The 19,856-nt window shown below is 49.0% G+C and overlaps 9 protein-coding genes across 9 annotated transcripts; 8 read left to right on the forward strand and 1 right to left on the reverse strand.

Annotated features, from left to right (window-relative positions):
- Window positions 1-1,962: 1,962 nt before the first annotated feature.
- Window positions 1,963-2,936, forward strand: N7471_012669 (Frag1/DRAM/Sfk1 family protein; the record flags this gene model as incomplete). Its single annotated transcript, XM_057285388.1, has 5 exons — window positions 1,963-2,017; window positions 2,074-2,155; window positions 2,232-2,474; window positions 2,532-2,737; window positions 2,797-2,936. The coding sequence occupies 5 exons, from the start codon at window positions 1,963-1,965 to the stop codon at window positions 2,934-2,936; spliced, it is 726 nt and encodes a 241-aa protein (XP_057131654.1).
- A 1,008-nt stretch (window positions 2,937-3,944) lies between these two features.
- N7471_012670 (uncharacterized protein) lies at window positions 3,945-4,324 on the forward strand (the record flags this gene model as incomplete). Its single annotated transcript, XM_057285389.1, has 2 exons — window positions 3,945-4,259; window positions 4,310-4,324. The coding sequence occupies 2 exons, from the start codon at window positions 3,945-3,947 to the stop codon at window positions 4,322-4,324; spliced, it is 330 nt and encodes a 109-aa protein (XP_057131655.1).
- Window positions 4,325-6,265: 1,941 nt separating this feature from the next.
- N7471_012671 (uncharacterized protein) lies at window positions 6,266-7,844 on the forward strand (the record flags this gene model as incomplete). The annotated part of the gene is made up of 2 exons (XM_057285390.1): window positions 6,266-6,403; window positions 6,471-7,844. 2 exons carry the CDS (start codon window positions 6,266-6,268, stop codon window positions 7,842-7,844), a joined length of 1,512 nt encoding a protein of 503 aa, XP_057131656.1.
- Window positions 7,845-8,894: 1,050 nt separating this feature from the next.
- Window positions 8,895-10,871, forward strand: N7471_012672 (FAD-dependent oxidoreductase; the record flags this gene model as incomplete). The annotated part of the gene is made up of 5 exons (XM_057285391.1): window positions 8,895-9,304; window positions 9,440-9,611; window positions 9,673-10,341; window positions 10,401-10,631; window positions 10,659-10,871. The coding sequence occupies 5 exons, from the start codon at window positions 8,895-8,897 to the stop codon at window positions 10,869-10,871; spliced, it is 1,695 nt and encodes a 564-aa protein (XP_057131657.1).
- A 1,054-nt stretch (window positions 10,872-11,925) lies between these two features.
- Window positions 11,926-12,455, forward strand: N7471_012673 (uncharacterized protein; the record flags this gene model as incomplete). The annotated part of the gene is made up of 3 exons (XM_057285392.1): window positions 11,926-12,183; window positions 12,215-12,277; window positions 12,345-12,455. The coding sequence occupies 3 exons, from the start codon at window positions 11,926-11,928 to the stop codon at window positions 12,453-12,455; spliced, it is 432 nt and encodes a 143-aa protein (XP_057131658.1).
- Window positions 12,456-12,919: 464 nt separating this feature from the next.
- On the forward strand, window positions 12,920-15,445 carry N7471_012674 (putative Sin3 complex subunit (Stb2); the record flags this gene model as incomplete). Its single annotated transcript, XM_057285393.1, has 1 exon — window positions 12,920-15,445. One exon carries the CDS (start codon window positions 12,920-12,922, stop codon window positions 15,443-15,445), a length of 2,526 nt encoding a protein of 841 aa, XP_057131659.1.
- Window positions 15,446-15,693: 248 nt separating this feature from the next.
- N7471_012675 (Tim10/DDP family zinc finger protein) lies at window positions 15,694-16,120 on the reverse strand (the record flags this gene model as incomplete). Its single annotated transcript, XM_057285394.1, has 2 exons — window positions 15,694-15,883; window positions 16,023-16,120. 2 exons carry the CDS (start codon window positions 16,118-16,120, stop codon window positions 15,694-15,696), a joined length of 288 nt encoding a protein of 95 aa, XP_057131660.1.
- Window positions 16,121-16,332: 212 nt separating this feature from the next.
- Window positions 16,333-18,372, forward strand: N7471_012676 (uncharacterized protein; the record flags this gene model as incomplete). Its single annotated transcript, XM_057285395.1, has 5 exons — window positions 16,333-16,385; window positions 16,599-16,861; window positions 16,912-17,076; window positions 17,134-17,556; window positions 17,609-18,372. 5 exons carry the CDS (start codon window positions 16,333-16,335, stop codon window positions 18,370-18,372), a joined length of 1,668 nt encoding a protein of 555 aa, XP_057131661.1.
- A 230-nt stretch (window positions 18,373-18,602) lies between these two features.
- On the forward strand, window positions 18,603-19,805 carry N7471_012677 (uncharacterized protein; the record flags this gene model as incomplete). Its single annotated transcript, XM_057285396.1, has 3 exons — window positions 18,603-18,657; window positions 18,723-18,875; window positions 18,943-19,805. The coding sequence occupies 3 exons, from the start codon at window positions 18,603-18,605 to the stop codon at window positions 19,803-19,805; spliced, it is 1,071 nt and encodes a 356-aa protein (XP_057131662.1).
- Window positions 19,806-19,856: the final 51 nt, after the last annotated feature.

Raw genomic sequence — 19,856 nt, forward strand, 5'->3', positions numbered from 1 at the left:
CAGTGAGGAGACATCCGAGATCGTGTTTTTGCTAGTTGAAAACTACCAAATTGACTACTTCAAGCGAGCCTAACCGCACGCTTGGGAATTTTTGAAACAATACTGCCTCAACTCCTTGACTCTGAGTCCTCGAGTTTGAATTTGATTCTTCGATGGGAGACTTCCGTCACCCTCGAGTATCTTGAAGTCTTTTCACTACTTGTTACCCATGCTGGTGGCTTTTAGAGAAGAGGATCCTCTTCAATTACCTTATATAATTACTCTTAGCTAGCTTCTAGTTTCATCGTAAAGATTTTTCTGAAAGTGAGAAAACCTCTCGCGTCCCAATGTTTTGGTGTGTCGCGTCCCTCGGTCGCGTTGCTGGAAATTTTCCCCCCTTGTAGGCCTGTTACCCCTTGCCCACATGCAGTTTTGATTGGAGCTATTTTTACGATCAATTATTCCCTTGGCATCCCTTGCTGTCTCTACCTGTGTCTCCTGTCGGATTTTGGTTCGAAATTCGCCGTATCCTCTCGCCACATTATTTTTCACCCAAAAGACCCTGGGACATGAGTCTCAGCACTGCCCCACTGATGTAATATACCTGAGGTCTGAACTGGAGAATGTCTCAGGGGGTCTACTGAGTACCCCTTGGTTGAATCGTTCACCACGGACTACCGTACATATTCGGCAACTCCATGCCGGTGCCTATGTCCTAAGCTGCTAGTGAACTACTCCGTATGTACTGTTGTAGTGGACAGCCGGTTGGTTGATGGTCGAATACCACGCTATCAATAAGTCTCACTCCTTCATTTCAATGGAGCTCTGATCTAGCCTCCAACCAATCTGTCATGGGATTACAGTCACTGACGTATCACAAGAACACCCAGGCACGTCTACTGACTGCATTCCCGACCGACTAACAAAGCAGCCCGTCCTCTTCTCCGACCGTGAAGTTGCCGTGTTGTCGAACCAGGTCGCACCAGGTCGAAACAGCGTGCCAGCCAGACACCTCATCATGAGCATCGAACTAGTGGGGAGGATCCTGGACTCCATCTCCCAACCCCGTCTACTTCCTCGCACATCCCCCTATGACACGTCCAATATCGAAGTGACAAATACTCCGTGCTTATTGATTTCTCTCCCATGAAATCGGTACCTGAGATCATGCTGCAGGTACGGTCACAGTCCCGGGAACGCCGGCTATCCTGGTCTTACACCTGGATTCGAGACCGGCCAAATGCCCATGAGACATAACCTTTCAGACCCCAGTTCATTGGAGGCTTGCTAGGATACGTATCGGCCTTTGATGCAACTCTGATACACTACAGGTGATGGGTACAATGAGAATACAACCTTTGATGATGCACGAGAGGATTACTTCCACCACATCTGGGGTATCTTACTCCGTACGATGCTTTGCTTTTCCGACGTTGACGAACATATCCCCAGCCAGCCCGCCCCGGCCCCCACCAATGGTACTAAAGGATATGTAACCAGTTTCTCGATTCACCGTTTTATGGAGATCGGCGGATCAACAAACAATCAGATTTTTCATCATGCGCTCAGACATCAGTCAAAGCATGCCAATATTCATTATCTACCTCTGGGTTTCAAGAAAGCGCCATAAAACTACATGGTCTTTGTGCTAATTTTGTAAACGGACTCCTGCTATCTTTCATATACGGATACGAAACATAGTACTTTTTACACGAAACAACCATCAAGGGGCTACCAATTCCTTAATAGACCCACATACCATAACTGATCATCGTCATAGGGGCACGAGAGCAGGGATCGACAGGCACAATCTCTCGTTGCCTTATTCCCAACGTAAGGATCACTTTCTCTCTTTGTCAACTGCTCGAGTAAAGAGATGTGGCTGGTATCCAACTTCACCAGCCCACGCTCTTTGATATCATCACTATAAACAAGACTATGACTGCTGCTCCAAAACACACTCCTTAGCTATACGCACACACCATGATGTCGCCCCCTTCCTGGGTCTTTCCGGCCGTAGCCGCTTCCACCTGGCTAGGTGAGCTTTTCAATTGTCCACGGTCGCGTTCGATAATGATCTAACACTGGATTTAGCAATGCTACTCGCTATGCTAGGCCACTGGACGATGATCGGTGAACCGAGATACGGCTTGATGAAGCCTGGCCAGAATATCCCGTGAGCACCTGCCGAATTGCCTCCTTTGGACATACCCAGAATCATGCCAAGATTTTTAACTAACAGCTTCGAAAAGATTCATTTCAGATATTGGAGCCCAGGAACTCAAGCCGTTATTCATGATCGGATGTATTACGACTGTCCTACTTCTCAACCTCTCTTTCTACCAACATGTTCAAAACAAATCATATATCAACAAAGCGTGCACGCACGGTTCATTCCTTTTCACAGTCGTTGGGAGTATCGGCTTGATTATGCTCTCCGTCCTCGATAACATCGCCCACCATTTCATGCACGATGTCTGCGTGACGATCTTCATGTATGTGGCTCGCCAAGATCGATATACCTATGCGTTACAATGTACTGACAACTCCAGTGTCGGGTTTCTACTCAGCGCGGCCTTGATGTGCTTGGATTATATCTACCTAGGAATAGCACATGCTCTACGAGAGCCTATGCTCATGACAAGTTTTATCATCAAATCTTCGTTCATTGTCGTTGAGCTTGGCCTCATTATCGTCTTCCGCGTCACCGAACACACCCACTACCAGCATAACAACATGGCGGCTACTCTGGAATGGGGTAAGTATATATATGGTCTCCACCTCCCCACTGCCTTGCATTGTACTAATTCGCCCCAGTCATCGCTTTTGTCTTCACTGGTTATATTCTCTCTTTGATTGTCGATCTGATGCCGTCCGCTCAACGGAATCTCCACAACCCAAAGGGATATCAACAACTCGAGATGAGCACGGCCTTGGGCACGGGTTTGCTGCCTTAGCCCGTGGCTTGATTCGTCCTTTTTGTATAGGCGCTTGGCTGTAACTTATAGCGTTGGTTCGGTTGGCGACCTTTTAAAATGTACATATATATTTCTGTGCTCGTGAAACGAATACCAAGACTTGCTTCCTTTTTTTCCTAGCTTGTGGAAATTCCTCTATGGAAATAGACTTGATTGACTTCCCAAAATATAGTAATATCCGTTAATGATTTATTTCTCTTCGGGATTATTTTATTCGATCTAAGATAGACTAGATAGACTAGTTGAAATAACCTTTCGAAGCCGCAGTTCCACTTACCGGTTACGAGGCTTGAGACCAACCCTCGACCTAAAAATAACGGCAATTAACTCCGAGAACGGCCTTGGCTCTCAAACCCATATAATCATTAAGCGGTAGAATTTTGGCAATAAGATGGTTGATAGGGCTGGAGCTGTGGGGTGGTATACGTACGCATCGACGTATAGCCTTAACGCCAAGCCCAGCGGCGGAAGACCAAGCAGCAATCGACGCCGGATTCGTAGGCCCTAAGAAAATCTGCAAATGCTAATATTGTGTTGCAAAGCTTGACTGCGTATATTGGCATCGAGACTGTAGAGCTGCAAGCCCAACCTCAAAGCAGAACCCCACAGAAGCTCTGATATATCTTGTGATGATGGAATTGATCAGAGCAACTAACGATGGCGAATCGATCCACGATTTGGTTACGTTTTCATTGATCGATACTCTTACCAAGTGGAGGGAGTACACAGCTCGTCCCAATAATAGGCTTCTGCTACTCCACATCGACAGTCGTACGTGATGCCATTATGCCATCTAAGACTAGGCGCAGTTCATAGCACCTTAGCACTAGTTCTGCGTTCTGGTCGGTGACGCCACTCAGTCTTTATAAAGGGAAACTTGGAACCTCTTCATCCTTTCCTCCCTGATTATACTCACACTCGAATAACCACTCGATCTTACTGTTCATCAATCTATCACCTCCCAACTTCCTCTTACAATTATCAATCATGGGTCTCTTCAGCCACCACCACGACAAGCACGAGAACCAGGGCCACCAGCAAGGTCCCGGGGGACCCCACGGCGGACCCCAACATAACGGCGGCCCTGGAGGCCCCGGCGGTCCTGGATTTGGAGGACCCCAGGGTGGATTCCAAGGACAGCAGCAGGGTGGCCCTGGCGGTCCTGGCGGTCCCGGCGGTCCTGGCTTCGGAGGACCCCAGGGTGGATTCCAAGGACAGCAGCACCAGGGTGGTCCTGGAGGCTTTGGCGGCCCTGGACAACACCAGGGTGGACATGGTGGACCCAGTGGACCTCAAGGAGGAGTATGTATAGCTTGTTAATTCATATGAGTATTTTGCTGACGTTTCTATAGCACGGTGGACGCTAAATAGACCAGTACTGATATGATTGGAGGTGGATATCCTGGGGCTTTTGGAGCAAACGTTTTGAATTGATATGCTCATATCGTGGCATAGTTTCACTGACGGGAATGGGGTGTTGATAGGTGGTAAGTGATGAATCTCAGCTGGATAGAGATGACTTCGGCCACTGATAGCAATGGAATCTAGTAAGTGGTTAGTAGGACTTTCGAGTCACTAAGTCCACAGTTTGAAATAGTTCATCGATGTAAGTATTAAACAGGATCTCTTAGAAAGTACTTCGCTGACATTCTTTGATTCTATCATTTTTAGTCTGGGCTCTACGTACGAATGGTTCCTTTTACTTTCTATCTGCCTTGGTATAGGTTTTCCCTATTTTAGTTTTTCCTATACCGTTATGCGAATACAAAGCTCTCTATCTCCAAACTTCCTCCTATATTTCCCTCTTAGGACTGTTTTCGACTTAGATAATATCTACGTCCTACATACATAATTTCGTCACGAAGTTTAAGGAAGTCGAGGAGCGAAGTTACGGATAGATAATAGAAGAAACGAGGTGCTACTATTAGTAAAGTTCTTCTAGGAGCAAGCTATGATTGGTATTTGAAGCGCCGAGTACTCTTTGTAAATGTCTCTCTAGTAAGGATGAGCTTCGTAAGTTTCATGGTTAATAAGATCTTTACAAAGATTCATATTTTGCTTTTGTATATAGAAAATTCAAAGTGGCAAATATCTTCCAATAATAGTATTTTTTTTGGGGAGCCAAGTTGGGCCTGAGCGGATGGGCTGACAACCTGGGCGTGAGATGAGGTAGCTCTAGAGTTCTGGCCAGCAGGACCCGTAATATTGGCACGCTCGGTGAAATCCTCTGGGAATGGACTATACAAGGGTCTAGAAATGGCTTGTGGACTATCATAGGCACTTATCGCAATTTGATCAGACATGATAGTGAGGAGGTTAAAGGTACAGTGTTTTAGATTATTCGGTAACTCGGTATATCCCCATAAAGATCCCGCACTTGACTATTCTGGCGGCTACCTGATGGCTTCCCCAGATAAATTCCGCTCTGCCAAGGAAAACCCCCCACTTTGCTCTCTGGTAGGAAAAGAGCTCATTCCCCGGGGGAATCAGATATGAATGGATATTTCTACTGGAAAGGGCATTTGTAAGGTCCTCGGATGTCGTCGGAGGACCTAAATACGGGGTAATTTGTTCTAGATTACGGTTAAATAACGTTTGGGTTCAATGAAGTTAACCTTGGAACGTATCTTTTAGGCGTAGACTAGGGACAATGCCCTTGTCCGAAGAACGAATCAAAACTTGTAACCTTCGAGTAAAGTTTAGGGGCTGATATCGTGGTTAGATCCCCACATAACTCCCCTACAAATCCCGCACTTATTCCAGGAGAACCCATATATCTTTTCTAGATGAACCCTACACACTCTCCCTTTCGCAAAAAAAAAAAAAAAAAAGAAAAACAAATGCGGGGATGGAATAAAGGCGGAGGGGAATTTTGGGATTGGACTTTCCGCGCTACCAGCTCGTAGTGACCTGCCGTCTGAGTCCGCTCAAGTGCGGCCCACCTGAAGCTAATGCTAGTACCATTCGGCATGCCAAGATCGTGGGGGTAAACCGAACGGACAACCGGACGAATTAACAGGCCACTCCAGATCTGTAGTTGTGGGCCATTATTCGAACATGAACTCTATAAAGAACCGAGCCCCTTCGCCATTCAGGATCATTCCCCGCATAGTAGTTGTGGTCCACCTGGGCATTATTCGAATATGAACCCTATAAAGGACCGAGACCATGCCCCGTTGAAGATCATCCCCCTCAATTTCCTTTCAACTTGGTAAATATTTTCCCTCTGGCTTGGCGCCATATGTTCAATTTTTTCCATTAATTAACAGGTCTCTCCACAGGTGCCATTAATAACTAGCCAAGTCATGATGGACGTCGAGAAACCCTCAACCCCCGTCGAGATCGACAAGGTTAAGATGTCGGACATCGAGTATGAGCGTGCGGAGCTGCTGGCCAACCTGTCGGATCCGGACGCGGGTAAGAATGACGAGGAGCGTCGCCAAATCGTGAGTTGGACTTTTTCACTGGACGTAGTACACTTGAACATTGAACTAACGCGAGTCTCGCACATAGGACAAGAAGCTCATGTGGAAGGTTGACATGGCCCTTATTCCTTGGCTTTCCTTTTTGTACCTGCTGTCCTTCCTCGATCGAACTAACATTGGCAATGCTCGTCTTGCCGGCCTCGAGAAAGACCTTGGCATGATCAAAGGAGATTACAATAATAACTTGACCATTTTCTTTGTCGCTTACGCCGTCATGGAGCCCGCCACCAATGCCCTGCTCAAGATGATCACCCCTCGTCTGTTCTTCACCATGATCATAGTTACGTGGGGCGTTATCATGACTCTTATGGGTCTGGTCACCAACAATTCCGGACTCCTTGCTGCCCGTTTCTTCCTCGGTGTGGCTGAGGCTGGCTTGTTTCCTGGTGTAAACTACTATCTTTCCTGTTGGTACAAGGGCTCAGAGATCGGTGTCCGCTCTTCCATCTTCTTTTCGGCTGCTGCACTCGCCGGCTCCTTTGGTGGCCTGCTCGCTGCCGCTATTGAAAAGATGGATGGACTCGGCGGCAAGGACGGTTGGGCCTGGATTTTCATACTCGAAGGTCTCGCTACTGCCGTCGCGGGTTGCTTTTGTTGGTGGCTTGTCTTTGATTGGCCCGAGACAGCTCGTTTCCTCAGCGCAGATGATCGAATTCGTGTTCAGCGCCGTCTTATCATGGATCGCCAGGGCCGTACTGCTGAGGACTCAGACAAGAGGCATATGTACGCTGCTCTGAAAGACTGGAAGACATATGGATATATGTTCATCTATATGGGCTGCCTCACCCCTCTGTACGCCTTCTCTCTTTTCCTCCCCACGATTATCGCCGGTATGGGCCACCAAGGAACCAAAGCTCAGCTACTATCTGTTCCTCCCTATGCTGTCGCCGCCGTGTTAACCGTCTGTGTTGGTTTCTACGCCGATCGCACACGCCAACGAGGCCTTTGCAATATTGCCACTGTTTTGCTTGCTATTGTTGGCTTCGCCATGTTGATTGCCAGTTCCAATCCAACTGTGCAATACGTCGCTGTCTTCCTCGGTGCAGCGGGCATTTACCCCACCATCCCGAACACCCTCTCGTGGCTGAACAACAACACCGAAGGTTCCCTGAAGCGTGCCTTTGTCTTGGGCGTTGTCGTCGGCTGGGGAAACCTGAATGGTGTCGTGTCTTCCAACATTTATTTGGCCCAGCAGAAGCCCCGCTACTACACTGGACACGGTGTGATTCTTGGCTTTCTGACTGTGTTTTTGCTTGGCGGCTCGATCTGGATGCACCTTGGACTTCGCAAGATGAACAAAGATCGAAGAGCTGGTAAGCTGGATGAGAAGTGGAACGCTCTGACGGATGACCAGAAGTGGATTCAAGGTGATCTTCGTCCTGACTTTACGTATGTCTTATAAGAGTGACGACGCAGTACCGACAGCACTATTATAAGCGACCTGGACATAGCTCCACTCGTTGTTTATGAAAGTCAGGGTATCGCCGTGGTGACTTTTACATCAAGGTCGTCAGTCACCCTCGTTTGATCGCTACTGCAAACAACTTCTATATTCCAACCGCTGGCTCCTCGGAGACAAGCTAAGCATATATGATGACCAGCAATGTGATACTTAGACGAATTATGTATATAAAGCGAGATATATCGGACCAATTGAGGATATCAACATCATTATCAATCCATGGATGTCTCTATTTGTTTGCCCCATGTACCTTCCCAATCGGGTAATATTTTCGTATCCGAACGACGGAGTTATTGAAGTCATCAGCTAATTAACAAACTCACGATTGCCCCGCAAAAGGGGATCTTATTTTCCCTTTAATGTTAAAAAGATATTTCAGTAAGGTCATCGGCAAGGTTACTGGAAGCGGTGCTAGTATTGGCAAGAATTTGAGCTAAAGCATCATAGCTTGGAGACCAGCCTTTAGAGCTCTTGAATTTCAATCGTAAGAAACGTCATTGATACCGACGAGATAGGACAAGCTAGTAACCGAAATTTCCCATACACAAATAAAAGCCCTTTTGGCCAAGTTCAGCTATAAACAAGGCCATGTTTCCGATGAACTTGAACCGACGATCATTGATGTTGTAATGGCGGAGCACACGGATAGATTGCCACCTTAAGTGTAAGATCCGCTGATAGGGCATCGTATTCACGTATACGATAAAGTTACCCAATTCGGCATAACAGTTTGCGCTGCGGCTAATCAAAAGTTATTTTTGCATACGTGGGTCTGAATACATAATACCCTATATAAGTCTGCCAGCTTCCTTTTCTAAATGCAAAACATATGAATATTCATTCTCGTCTCTGACACCATGCAACTTCGCCTAGCTGTTGCTTTCGCATTTCTGTTCCGCAGTGGACTTTGCGCAACGAATGAATGTAAATGTGTTAGTACTTTCTAAGATTCTTTTCGATCTTCAACCTAACCAGAACTAGGCCCCTCACATGCCATGCTGGCCTTCAAACACAGAATGGGCCTCCCTCAATGAAACTATCTCAGGTCGTCTGATAAAGACGATCCCTGTGGCATCAGTTTGCTATCGATCTGAGCCCAATTTCAATGCTGAAACATGTCAATCTGTTCGCTCCGATTGGGCTACATGGCCTTTCCATTCGGCGGATCCTACAAGTGTTGGCAACCCTTCTTTGGATAATGACTGCAGCCCTATTTATGCCAATGGAACCAGCGTCTCTGGCAACCCGCATGCGGGAAAGCAAGGCTGTTCTCTTGGTGTTTACCCTCCATACGTCGTCAACGCGACAGGGGCGGAGGATGTGCAAACTGCAGTGATTTTCGCAAAGAAATGGCATTTGCGATTGAATATAAAGAACACGGGACACGGCGCTGAAAGAAGGTAAGTAGCATGTTTTCGGTCCCCGTTTGTCAAACAACCGAGATTCACTAAACAATCGGATTCAGCATCAATCACGGAAGCCTCTCGTACGTATACACATATTTGAACTTGAAAGGGCACGGTTAACATATGCAGAATTTGGACACATAACATGAAGGACATACAGTATCACGAGAAGTTCACGCCACAGTCCTGCCCGAGCAACAAGACAGGTATGGCAGCTACTTTGGGTGCTGGTGTGCAAGATGGCGAATTGTACGCAGCGATGGCGGAGCACAACGCCATTGCAGTCGGTGGGGAAAACAATGTACGTGTTTTACTATTGGCCCTGTCTCAACTTTTGATTGGCGTTTTATTAACCTTCACAGGATGTTGGAGTCGTTGGGTGGGCTACCGGGGGCGGCCATGGTCTCGCAACTGGTGTGTACGGTATGGGCGCCGATAACATTATCGAGGCTGTCATCGTTACAGCAGGCGGTGACGTTCTGACTGCGAATGCTTGCCAAAATGAAGATATCTTCTGGGCGGTTCGTGGCGGGGGTGGAGGCACGTTCGGAATCATCATCAGTGTCACAGTCAATGCGTATAAGATGCCTTCATTCGCATTGATAGGGATCGACGTATCGCCCAAGAATGGCACATCTGCGGAAGATTGGTACAGGCTAGTCGCACTGATACATAGTGAATTTCCCCGGTTGCAAAATGCCGGGGTCCACGGCTATTATACTATGTCCGGCGCACCTATGGCGTTCAATGTTGCTTTGCTGGAGTACAACACAATGAACAACACATCTGAGGCAAATCTGATGCCTATCCGGGAGATACTAGAGGCAGCGGACGCGACCGTTAGCTTCAACATCAACAAGACATGGGCAGCGTCGTGGTACGACCTTATAAAAGACATGCCTTTGTACGGAAGCACGGGGACAAGGCACAGCACTCGGGCATCAAGATTCGTCCCAAAGCGAGCTGTGCAAGATACGGAGTTGCTAGCGAAGACACTCGAGGCAATCGCGGCTCCAGATTTACACTCACCGGTATGTATAGTATCCGGCTACATATCACGTATGCATATGTGGGCTAACAGACTAAACAGAAAGGGGTTTCAAATCCATCCATATCCGGTACCATGACTGGCAGCAAAAGGACAGTCGACAATGCTTTGAACCCAGCCTGGCGCGAGTCAGTTGTTCATCTCATCACAACCCAAAGTTGGGACGATACACTTTCTCATGCCTCAGCAACGAAGGCCATCCACGACATGACGTTCAAGAGAGGATATGCTTTGCGAGAGCTAGCACCTGATACAGGTGCCTACTTCAATGAGGTACGATCCCACATTTCTTTCATGCAGTTCACATTCAACGTACTTATTGACTTTGGACAGGCAAACCAATACGAACCTAACTGGCAGTGGTCTTTCTGGGGACCCAATTATCCACGACTCCACTCTATCAAACAGAAGTATGACCCTGATGGGCTTTTTTGGTGTCACAAGTGTGTGGGCAGTGAAGCTTGGAGCGAAAGAAAAAATGGTACACTTTGTCGTGCATTCCAGGGGGAGTAACATTTAATCATCGCTTTATTCTGCTTTGCCCAACCCAGGAGATTTCTTGGAGTTATGCTAGTTGAGTGAGACAGCAGAGCTAGCTTATACACGAGAGATTTGAGCACTTTAAGTGTCGACGGGTGCCTTTTGCGCCTGTATATTAATAGATTGAAACTACGAACTCCTGATCAGCAGAAGTTACTTGGATACTGTACCATAAAAATAGACCCACCTTTCCTCTGTGGCGGCCTTGCTAGCTTGGACAAGACCGCCTTATTCGCTTGCCAAGAGAAGAAATCAACACAGTTGAACGGCAGTCTTATTGTCAATGGCCGATCTACTTGGAGAACTTCCAAAAGGGATAGTGACTTACAGCCAAGGGTCATGCCTAAGCAACTTCTACTAGCGGTTGGCAGTCGCTTAAATATGACGTTGTCAGAAGACTCCCCCTTCTCGGACTGGCCCGGAGTTCAGGGACTGTCGAGTTACGACAAGGGAAACTATCTATCAGTCCTTTACTTTGCATGGGCATATATCCTATCTGCTCGATGGGTTGAGTTGCTTAGTCGCTCTGCTGATCATGATGTTATATGGCCTATACTATTCAAGCGGTAAATAATTTATTACCGCAGTCAGATAAGCAATCCTTGATTGAAATTGATATTGGCTGGCGGTTCCGAAGGCATGGAGATTGATTATGAGAATCAATCTATAGAGCAGCTCGAGGCTCTCCTCGCTGCGAGGGAAGCAGGGAAGAGAAAGGAGGAGATCATCCGGAAGCTAAGAGGTCTAAACGAGCCCGGGTCGGTCGGCGAGCCTCTCGACGAAGAGACCCTCCCAAGATGAGCTTACACAAGACTGCACAATGAACCACCCATGCCCGTTCCTCGAGTTTTCAACTTAAAGGAGTCCCTAGAACCCTCTATGGACTGCTTAGCCCTAGAGCACTACTGATTTCCTTAGCTACTTCCGACGTCTTTGCGAAGAGAACAAAGTTGAAGCAGGCCTCCGCCATGATGCATTTCTTTATGCCAATACGGAAGCCATTGATTCAGTGATATCCTCTCCTACAATGCTCTCGCCAGCATTTGTAATGGCCGCCCAGGCGTCCTATGACGGAACCACTGATCCAACTCTTCCTCTACCGCATCACGACTTTGCTGGCTCTGTCCGAATCTACATGAAACATGTCTACACGACATTTTGGGCGCGATTGATCTCAACAGAAGAGGACCTGCAGGAGCATATGCTAGGGAAATCATCACGTATGCAGCACACCTGGGGAGAAATTTTTGCAACAGCACGAATTACTCATGAACAGACTTACCCAGTAAAGTCTACTTTCATGGGTTTTTACCCAGGGCGTTAAGAGCACTACAGCAGTTGGTCTAAGCGAAGGCCAATTTTGGGAACTCGCTCAGAGGGTGAGTTTATTTCGCCTCTTAAAGTTCAGTAGGTGTGATGGTTGTTTTTCACAAGCTCTTCTTCTAGATGGTGATCGGCTTCTTCAATGGCTTTCCTGATCCTCCATTCGGTTGGTTGAAGGTGGTTGGTGGTGATGGTTTTGGGGCTGGAGGGATTCGTGTATTGGTCTCTGAATGAATTGAAGTCATTTTGACGGGATGCCTCACTGAAAACGGAAATATTATCAGGAGAGAGAGAAGGAAATAGAATGCTGTGTTCTGAGTATCACATCTATAAAAACAGTGATGCCTGAGGCCATAACACCAGACAGCTATGGTCACATGATCTGTCCGCCATCAGGTACGGGGATGACGTCGCCACTTCTGCACACTTCGGGGGGTTTATACGGTTTTCAAGGCGTTCGCCCATGTTACATTTGCCTTTCTCCTTTCATTCTAGGCTCATATTATGCCTCAGATCCTGTTTCCTGGATATGTCACAATTGTTTCGACCTGACCAAGAGTGCAGGAGGATTGAAGGAAGGTCGGCACTCCCTTCGCATCTTGAGCTTAGGAGAGGTGACCTGCTTTAGGGTTGAATGATCGGCGCTATTTTGATTTTTGTCCCCTTAGCAAATAATACTGGACAGGAGCCTAGCCATCATGCAGGCCAACGCCCCGAGTGTCACTTCGGTCGATCGCACCGACTCCATGCCATTGGAGGCCGCCTCCTACGCAACTGAAGCCGAACGTCCCTCATCGCAAGGCCACCAGCGAATTGTGTTCACCGATGCGGTTGCCCTACGATACCTCGAAGAAGACCCCTCGACCGATGTGCTCCAGCGACGTGTTACACTGCAAGGTTACGAAATATATGTCGTTGAGCAATGGGCCTGCTCTCGAGTGCATCCGACATTCATCATCTCGACATATACCGGTGACCCTTCGCATACAGTGATTGTGGGAGTATTAAGTGTTCCAACCAATGAGACTACATGGTCCCCTCGCTTGCGGATGTACTTTGACGCCATGAAGCAATGTCACGCCAGAAGGAAGGAAACACCACTAGGGACGGTCATGGTTACGGATCTATCCTCATTCCCTTCTGCCCTGAGTCTAATTTCAATACCCGACGGCGATATCAAGAAACACCGGGAGGACTTTATTGTGAATGAAGACTTGAAGAGACTTGGGTGCGCAGGCCGCGCGGGCTTGAAACTTCAACGTCCCTCAGCGGCGACCGAAGCCAAGTTTCATCAGCTGTACCGGACGAGCGAGAGGGTTCCTTTATACAATGCGGTCATGGAATTGGTCAGACAGTGCCAGATTGCCTTGATGGTGTTTGACAAACTAGCCCCGGAATATGTGGACGGGCTACTTTGTGATGTGACCGAGGCAGCTATTAGCGATTGGTGGACAGATATCGGGACTGATCTGTACAATATTGAGCCAAGCGACAGTAGCTTAGGTCCCACCAGCGTGGCTGCGTTGCTGGGCACGTTGCTCGGAGCTCGAAATCGACTGCACGCCTATGGCGCCCCCGTGGGGAAAGACGCATTCGACTTCCCCAATCTGAAAAGAGGGATCGGTGGATTCCAAAAATCTCAAAAAATGAGGCGGTCGCGAAGACTGGACCGGCTTACGTTGGACCGGTTACACCGCGCCACGGCCAAGGCTGCCAATGCAGACGGCTGGACCGATGCAGTGAAGTCAACCATGGCGGAGCTCAGTGGACAGGGTGGTGAGATGGTTATGGGGATGGTCCGCGGGCGCGACAAAGGTGGCATTGCCGATATCGAAACACTGGATCTTGACACCTTCGTACAGTGCTGCAATGGCGAGAGAGCAAAGTGGCTGTGGCTGGGTAAACCGCGCAAGAGTGGTGTCGAAGACGGGTTCACTCGCGGGACTGGATCGGATATGATGTTTACCACCGATGAACAAGGCGGTTATGTCTGGACCAGCCGCAAGAAGAATTCGACAGAGGATCTGAATGCCGAGCGAGTAACCTCGGGGCTGGATCGCTCTTGGAAGATGCCAGAACCGATTGTTGAAGAAAAAGATCATCGAAGGAAGGGCGTCAGCGGACGAGTTTCAGACGCGCGAGCAGGGTTAGGACGTTTCAAGGATGCAGTCGGACTGCAGGGCCTTCGCCATCACCATCATTCTTCACGAGATAGCTCCGAGTTGACACACGATCTTGCATACCGTCCGTCTATCGACAGTGACAACGAGCTATCGTCAACAAAAACGCGGACTGACTCTGGGTTCCGGTCAGAAAGAAAGATATCAAACGATCCCGAAAAGCTAGTTGAGGAGGAAGAGAAGCCTCAAATGTCTCCAATTCCCGACTCCGAGAGAAAAGCTCCTGAAATCCATATCGAAACTGTACCAGAAGATGAGCCAGAAACACAAGCCCAAGACTGGCCCATTACACAGCAGCCTCCAACCATCGAGGAAGAATCCGATATGGAACGCGTTTTGTCTCGGTCGACGGTAGCATCATCGGATCGCGAACTTGACCGTGACGGTTCGATCAGCGGGATAGCTGTCATGGCCCTGCGGCGGCCGCAAAGTTACGAAGAATTTAAAAGCCTTGAAAGTGAGATTGAACGGCGAGACAACTTCTGCGCAAGACACTTGTCGTTTAGCACAGTTGAAGAAGTGGTATTCAAATGGGAGCCGCTAGGCGGGAAACCAACAGTGAAAGAAACTGATAACCTGGAGGAGGCCATCGTTCAAGAAGATATGCTTGCCTCAGAGGGGCGCATCTTCAGCTCGCGGATCCAAGAGTTGAGCCAGCATACCGTGCCTTGGGTTGAGCGACAAGTGGATTCCGTGGACGGTCTCAACCAACTTCTATATGACCAACACGAACAGCTCAACTCAGTCTACCTGGAACGCTTCGGCGGCTACCAGAGACTGCGTGAACGATCCAGTGACATCCTCATAGATGAAAGCCACCACCTCGCCGATGGCGTGAAACGCGTCGAGTTGCTGGGCGCCAAATTGGACTACGAACTACACGTCCTCGAGTCCAAAGTCGAGGACATGGAATCCGGCCTGAGCGACTTTGACCGGCACATTGTAAATGTCGAGACGAGAATCAAAGCCCTGGTCAAAGGCGAGGAACAGCACGACACTTCCTGGACCGCATGGATAGCGCGATCCATGGGCTTCTCGACCTAACGACGACACTTGTATGATATATTCTTTTTTCATTGTCTGTTTTTTCCTTATCCACCATATTGTACATATTCAGAGATAGACCGGCCTTCCATCCGTGATGGTATAAACGTGAACCATCGTCCCAAAACAGGCCCAAGTTCCAGTAGGCCGAACCAGTCAAATAGCCTTACACAGAAACAAAGACCACTGAGCCCTCTAGCTTCAAGGCTACCAGAGCTCCTTCCCAAGAAATTTCGTTGTCAACACGTTTACATGAAGCCCATGCCGCCACCACCCTGCTTGTTGGCATTGGCCTCGCCCTGCATCTTCTCGCTGACCTTGATGTTGACGTCGAAGAACTTGGACACGCAGCGGTCGAGGCAGACGGACTCGCCCTTGTTGAGGTCGCCTTCGCGGTAATCGGCGGGGACACACTTCTTGGTGCAGGACTCGGTCAAGCTATTATCGTGACGGAAACAAGTTAGAATGGGTTCGGGGTATAGATAGTTCGAAGATGGATTGGAACGGGAGTCGCTGCAGTCTTCTGGTTTCTGAATCGAGATACAGTGCTTGGGTATGCTGTAGAGCTTCAACTTACCGGTTGAACATGTCTGAGATCATCTCGACTTCTGTCTCGGCAGCAGCGATCTTCTCTGCCGAGGACATCTTGGGGGCACCGCCGAAGAGGAAAGACATGATGTATATGTGTGAGTAGATTTGGAATGTAGATGGTAATGAGAGGCTCGATATGTGGAGTAGAGCACCAGAGAGTCCAACGTATTCGGAGCACGGGAGGTCGGAGAAGCTTGGGCCACCCGCGTGGAAAAACTCGGTTCTGCCGTTTCTTTTTCTTTTCTTCTTCTTCTTCTTCTCTTCTCTCAACAATGTGAGAGCCATTAGCATTTGCTATGCTTTCAATTCGCCCTAGATGGGCTTTATCTGGCTTTGGCCTGCAAAACAGGTAAGATTTGCATTTACTGTTTACTGTTTTACTCTCTCATTTCCCACCATCCCCCATCTCCCCTTATATGATGATTTATCCCCGCATTAGAACCGCTACAGTGATGTCCTTTTGGGCACTGAACGTACTGGATTTTATCTGACAAAAGCTTAATGCTTAATTTTGGATCAATTGTGTCAATTTTCTCGAACATTGCTAACCCAAAATCTTCAGTGCAGGACTGCGACTCGCTAGACAATCTCGCATTCAGACTCCCTTTACATCACGACTAACCATACAGCCAATTCGAAAGAATAGCTCTACAGCATCGCCAGGGAAGGCCTTGCAGGAGCGCGTACAGCAGATCAAAGATGCCTGCGCAGACCCATACCCTCGTCTAGCGGTGGACACACGCACAGTGAGCTGCGCCGAGTTTCGCTCTCGCTACGCCGAGCTCGCCGACAATGATTCAGTAGAAGACACAGTCATCGTATCTGGTAGGTTCTGCTTTCTGGCCTTTACAATGCCCATGTACTTAGAATAGTAGGAAGAATCCGTACCTATAGACTCGCCGGAAGCAAATTGATCTTCTTCGATATCGTGCAAGACGGCCATAAAGTCCAGGTGATGTGCAACAAGCGTCGTCTGGACAGTGTCTCTCCCGATGACTTCAAGAAGTTCTATCGACTTCTGCGTCGCGGTGACGCTTTCTGTATGTCTCGTCTCCGTCCGGCTTGACTTGGGTGTCGCCCGCTAAATGCTGTTCCAGCTGTAACCGGTAGACCGCACCGCACTGGACGAGGCGAGCTCACTATCGACGTGAGTGAGTTACCGCAGCTGCTCTCGCCGTGTCTCCATGATGTCCCCGTCCATACCGAGCACGAGACCTCTCCATACCCTCGCCATGTCCAGTTCCTAGCCAACCCCGCGACGGCCGATATCATTCGAGCCCGCGCGGCTCTTGTACAATATCTACGCCAGTTCTTTATCGACCGGTCCTTTATGGAGGTCAGCACCCCGATCATCGGGTCCGTGGCAGGCGGCGCAATTGCTCGTCCGTTTTATACCTCGGCCACTGAGTTCCCAGACCGCCAGCTGTCACTGAGAATCGCACCGGAGTTGTGGCTCAAGCGGTTGGTGGTTGGTGGATTCGACAAGATTTTCGAAATTGGACCTTCGTTCCGCAATGAGGGTACGTTGAAACAAATAAGCAAGACCTGTCTAGCAAAGCTGATGAAATATAGGACTGGACAAAACCCACAACGCGGAATTCACCACCTGTGAATTCTACCAAGCATACGCCAACCTCGAGAACCTAATGACCTTGACCGAAGACCTCCTCTCCGGCATGGCAGCCCACATCCGCGCCCTAAACACAACAGGCACTCTCAATCCCACCACCGCCAACTTCACGGCACCGTTCCGCCGCATCGACTTCCTTATAGGCATTGAAGAGGCCACCGGCCACAAACTGCCTGACCTCGAATCCCCCGACGCCCTAGATAAAGTCCACGCCATCTTCACCGAACTTTCCCTCCCACTCCCAACGAACCCAACCCTCCCCCGCCTCCTCGACGAACTATGCAGTATCTATGTCGAATCGCAATGCATCGACCCAACCTTCATCATCAACCCACCCGAATGCCTCTCCCCACTCTCTAAATCCTTCATCCACCCAACGACCAAGCAGCGCGTCGCCGCGCGCGGCGAACTCTTCATCGAAGGCAAAGAAGTGGTGAATACATACGAGGAGGAGAACTCGCCGTTCGAGCAGCGCCGCAAATTCGAGGACCAGCTGCGGTTCAGCAAGGCTGCTGGTGAACCCGGCGAGGTAGACGAGAGTTACCTCGAAGCCCTTGAGTGGGGTTTGCCTGCTACCGGTGGATGGGGTTGTGGCGTTGACCGTCTCTGTATGCTGTTCACGGGGGCTAAGCGAATTACCGATGTGTTGCCATTTGGTAATCTAAGGGCTGTGACTAGACGGCATGGACAGTCGAGTAGCGAGTGAGGAATCTTTTTGTAATATAGGTGTGGTGGCTTGTACGATATACTACATTATAATGGGACGATATGGAATTCTCGACTCCTATTGGATATGTTATTTATATCCCTGTATCAAAGTAACATCGTGGCGAATTTAGTGCAAATAGGCGAGGGATGCCCTTTTATATTCCAAAAGATACGCTAAATTGATAAACGCTTGGAAGCGGGGAAATTGATTTTGATTTCTACAACATCATGGAGACCAAGGTGGCTGAGGCCGTTACTGTCAGTCTGCAGGAACTTGTAGATGGTAAGTTGTGTGTTCGAAGAACAGAAGAAAAGAACAGAAAAAAAATTAGATGCTAAGCCATGCAGGAACCGTATCCTTCGACACTCTAACCAGAGCCTTCGGACCGTCCTCTCTGGGCATCATCGTCGTCAAAGACCTCCCCTCGACCTTCAACGACCTGCGTGCAAAGGTCCTCTCCAATGCCTCGTATCTGGCGGCTCTCCCTGAACCCGAACTGGGTAAGTCTCCAAACCCAGAGATGCACCCACCCGACTCCAACCGCAAAATCAGACTAACCCCACGTAGACTCCCTCACCAGCCCAGAATCCAAATACTTGGTTGGCTGGTCCTGCGGTAAAGAAACCCTGAAATCAGGCCATTTCGACACGCTCAAGGGCTCGTACTACGTGAACTGTGCCTTCTATCAGGATGCATCTCTAGACAGCGCCCCGGCAGACGATTTCCCCGATCTGCCCCAGTATACCGCGCCAAACATCTGGCCCTCGCCAACCAAATTACCCGAATTTAGGGGTAGCGTGGAGTCACTATGTGGGTTGATCATCGATACCGCGGCTCTCGTCGCCAAGGCATGTGACCGATATGCGGAAGCCAACATCGAAGACTACAAGCCTGGATATCTGCACCATGTCGTGACAACTAGCCTGACAACCAAGGCACGGCTGTTACATTATTTCCCCGGCAATCAGGAAGACGAGGCTGAGGCTGAGGCCAGCGATGACGACTGGTGTGCCACGCACGTCGACCACGGCTGTCTGACCGGCTTGACATCGGCCATGTTCCTCGACGAAACAGCTTCCCCTCCAACTATTGATCCGTCTTTGGGGTCTGCATCTGCCCCTCTCCCTGAACTTCCCCGTTCCCCCGACCCTTCTGCCGGATTGTACATCCGCTCGCGCACTGACGAAATTGTTAAAGTCAATATTCCTAAGGATTGTCTCGCTTTCCAGACTGGAGAGGCCTTGCAGCTGATCACGCGCGGCAAGTTTATGGCCGTGCCGCATTTTGTTAAGGGGGCTAAGGCTAGTCCTGGACAGAAGATTGCGAGGAATACTCTTGCTGTGTTTACGCAGCCGAATCTTGCGGAGGAGGTTCAGCCTGGGTTGAGCTTTGCGGAGTTTGCACGGGGTGTTGTGCAGAAGAATTATTGAGTATATTGAGTTTGTAGCATGAGCTTTGATTGGAATGAGGTTAATTCAAAT

The sequence above is a fragment of the Penicillium samsonianum genome (genome assembly GCF_028829775.1).
Source record: "Penicillium samsonianum strain IBT 33392 chromosome Unknown utg000007l_segment0_segment0, whole genome shotgun sequence".
NCBI lineage: Eukaryota > Fungi > Ascomycota > Eurotiomycetes > Eurotiales > Aspergillaceae > Penicillium > Penicillium samsonianum.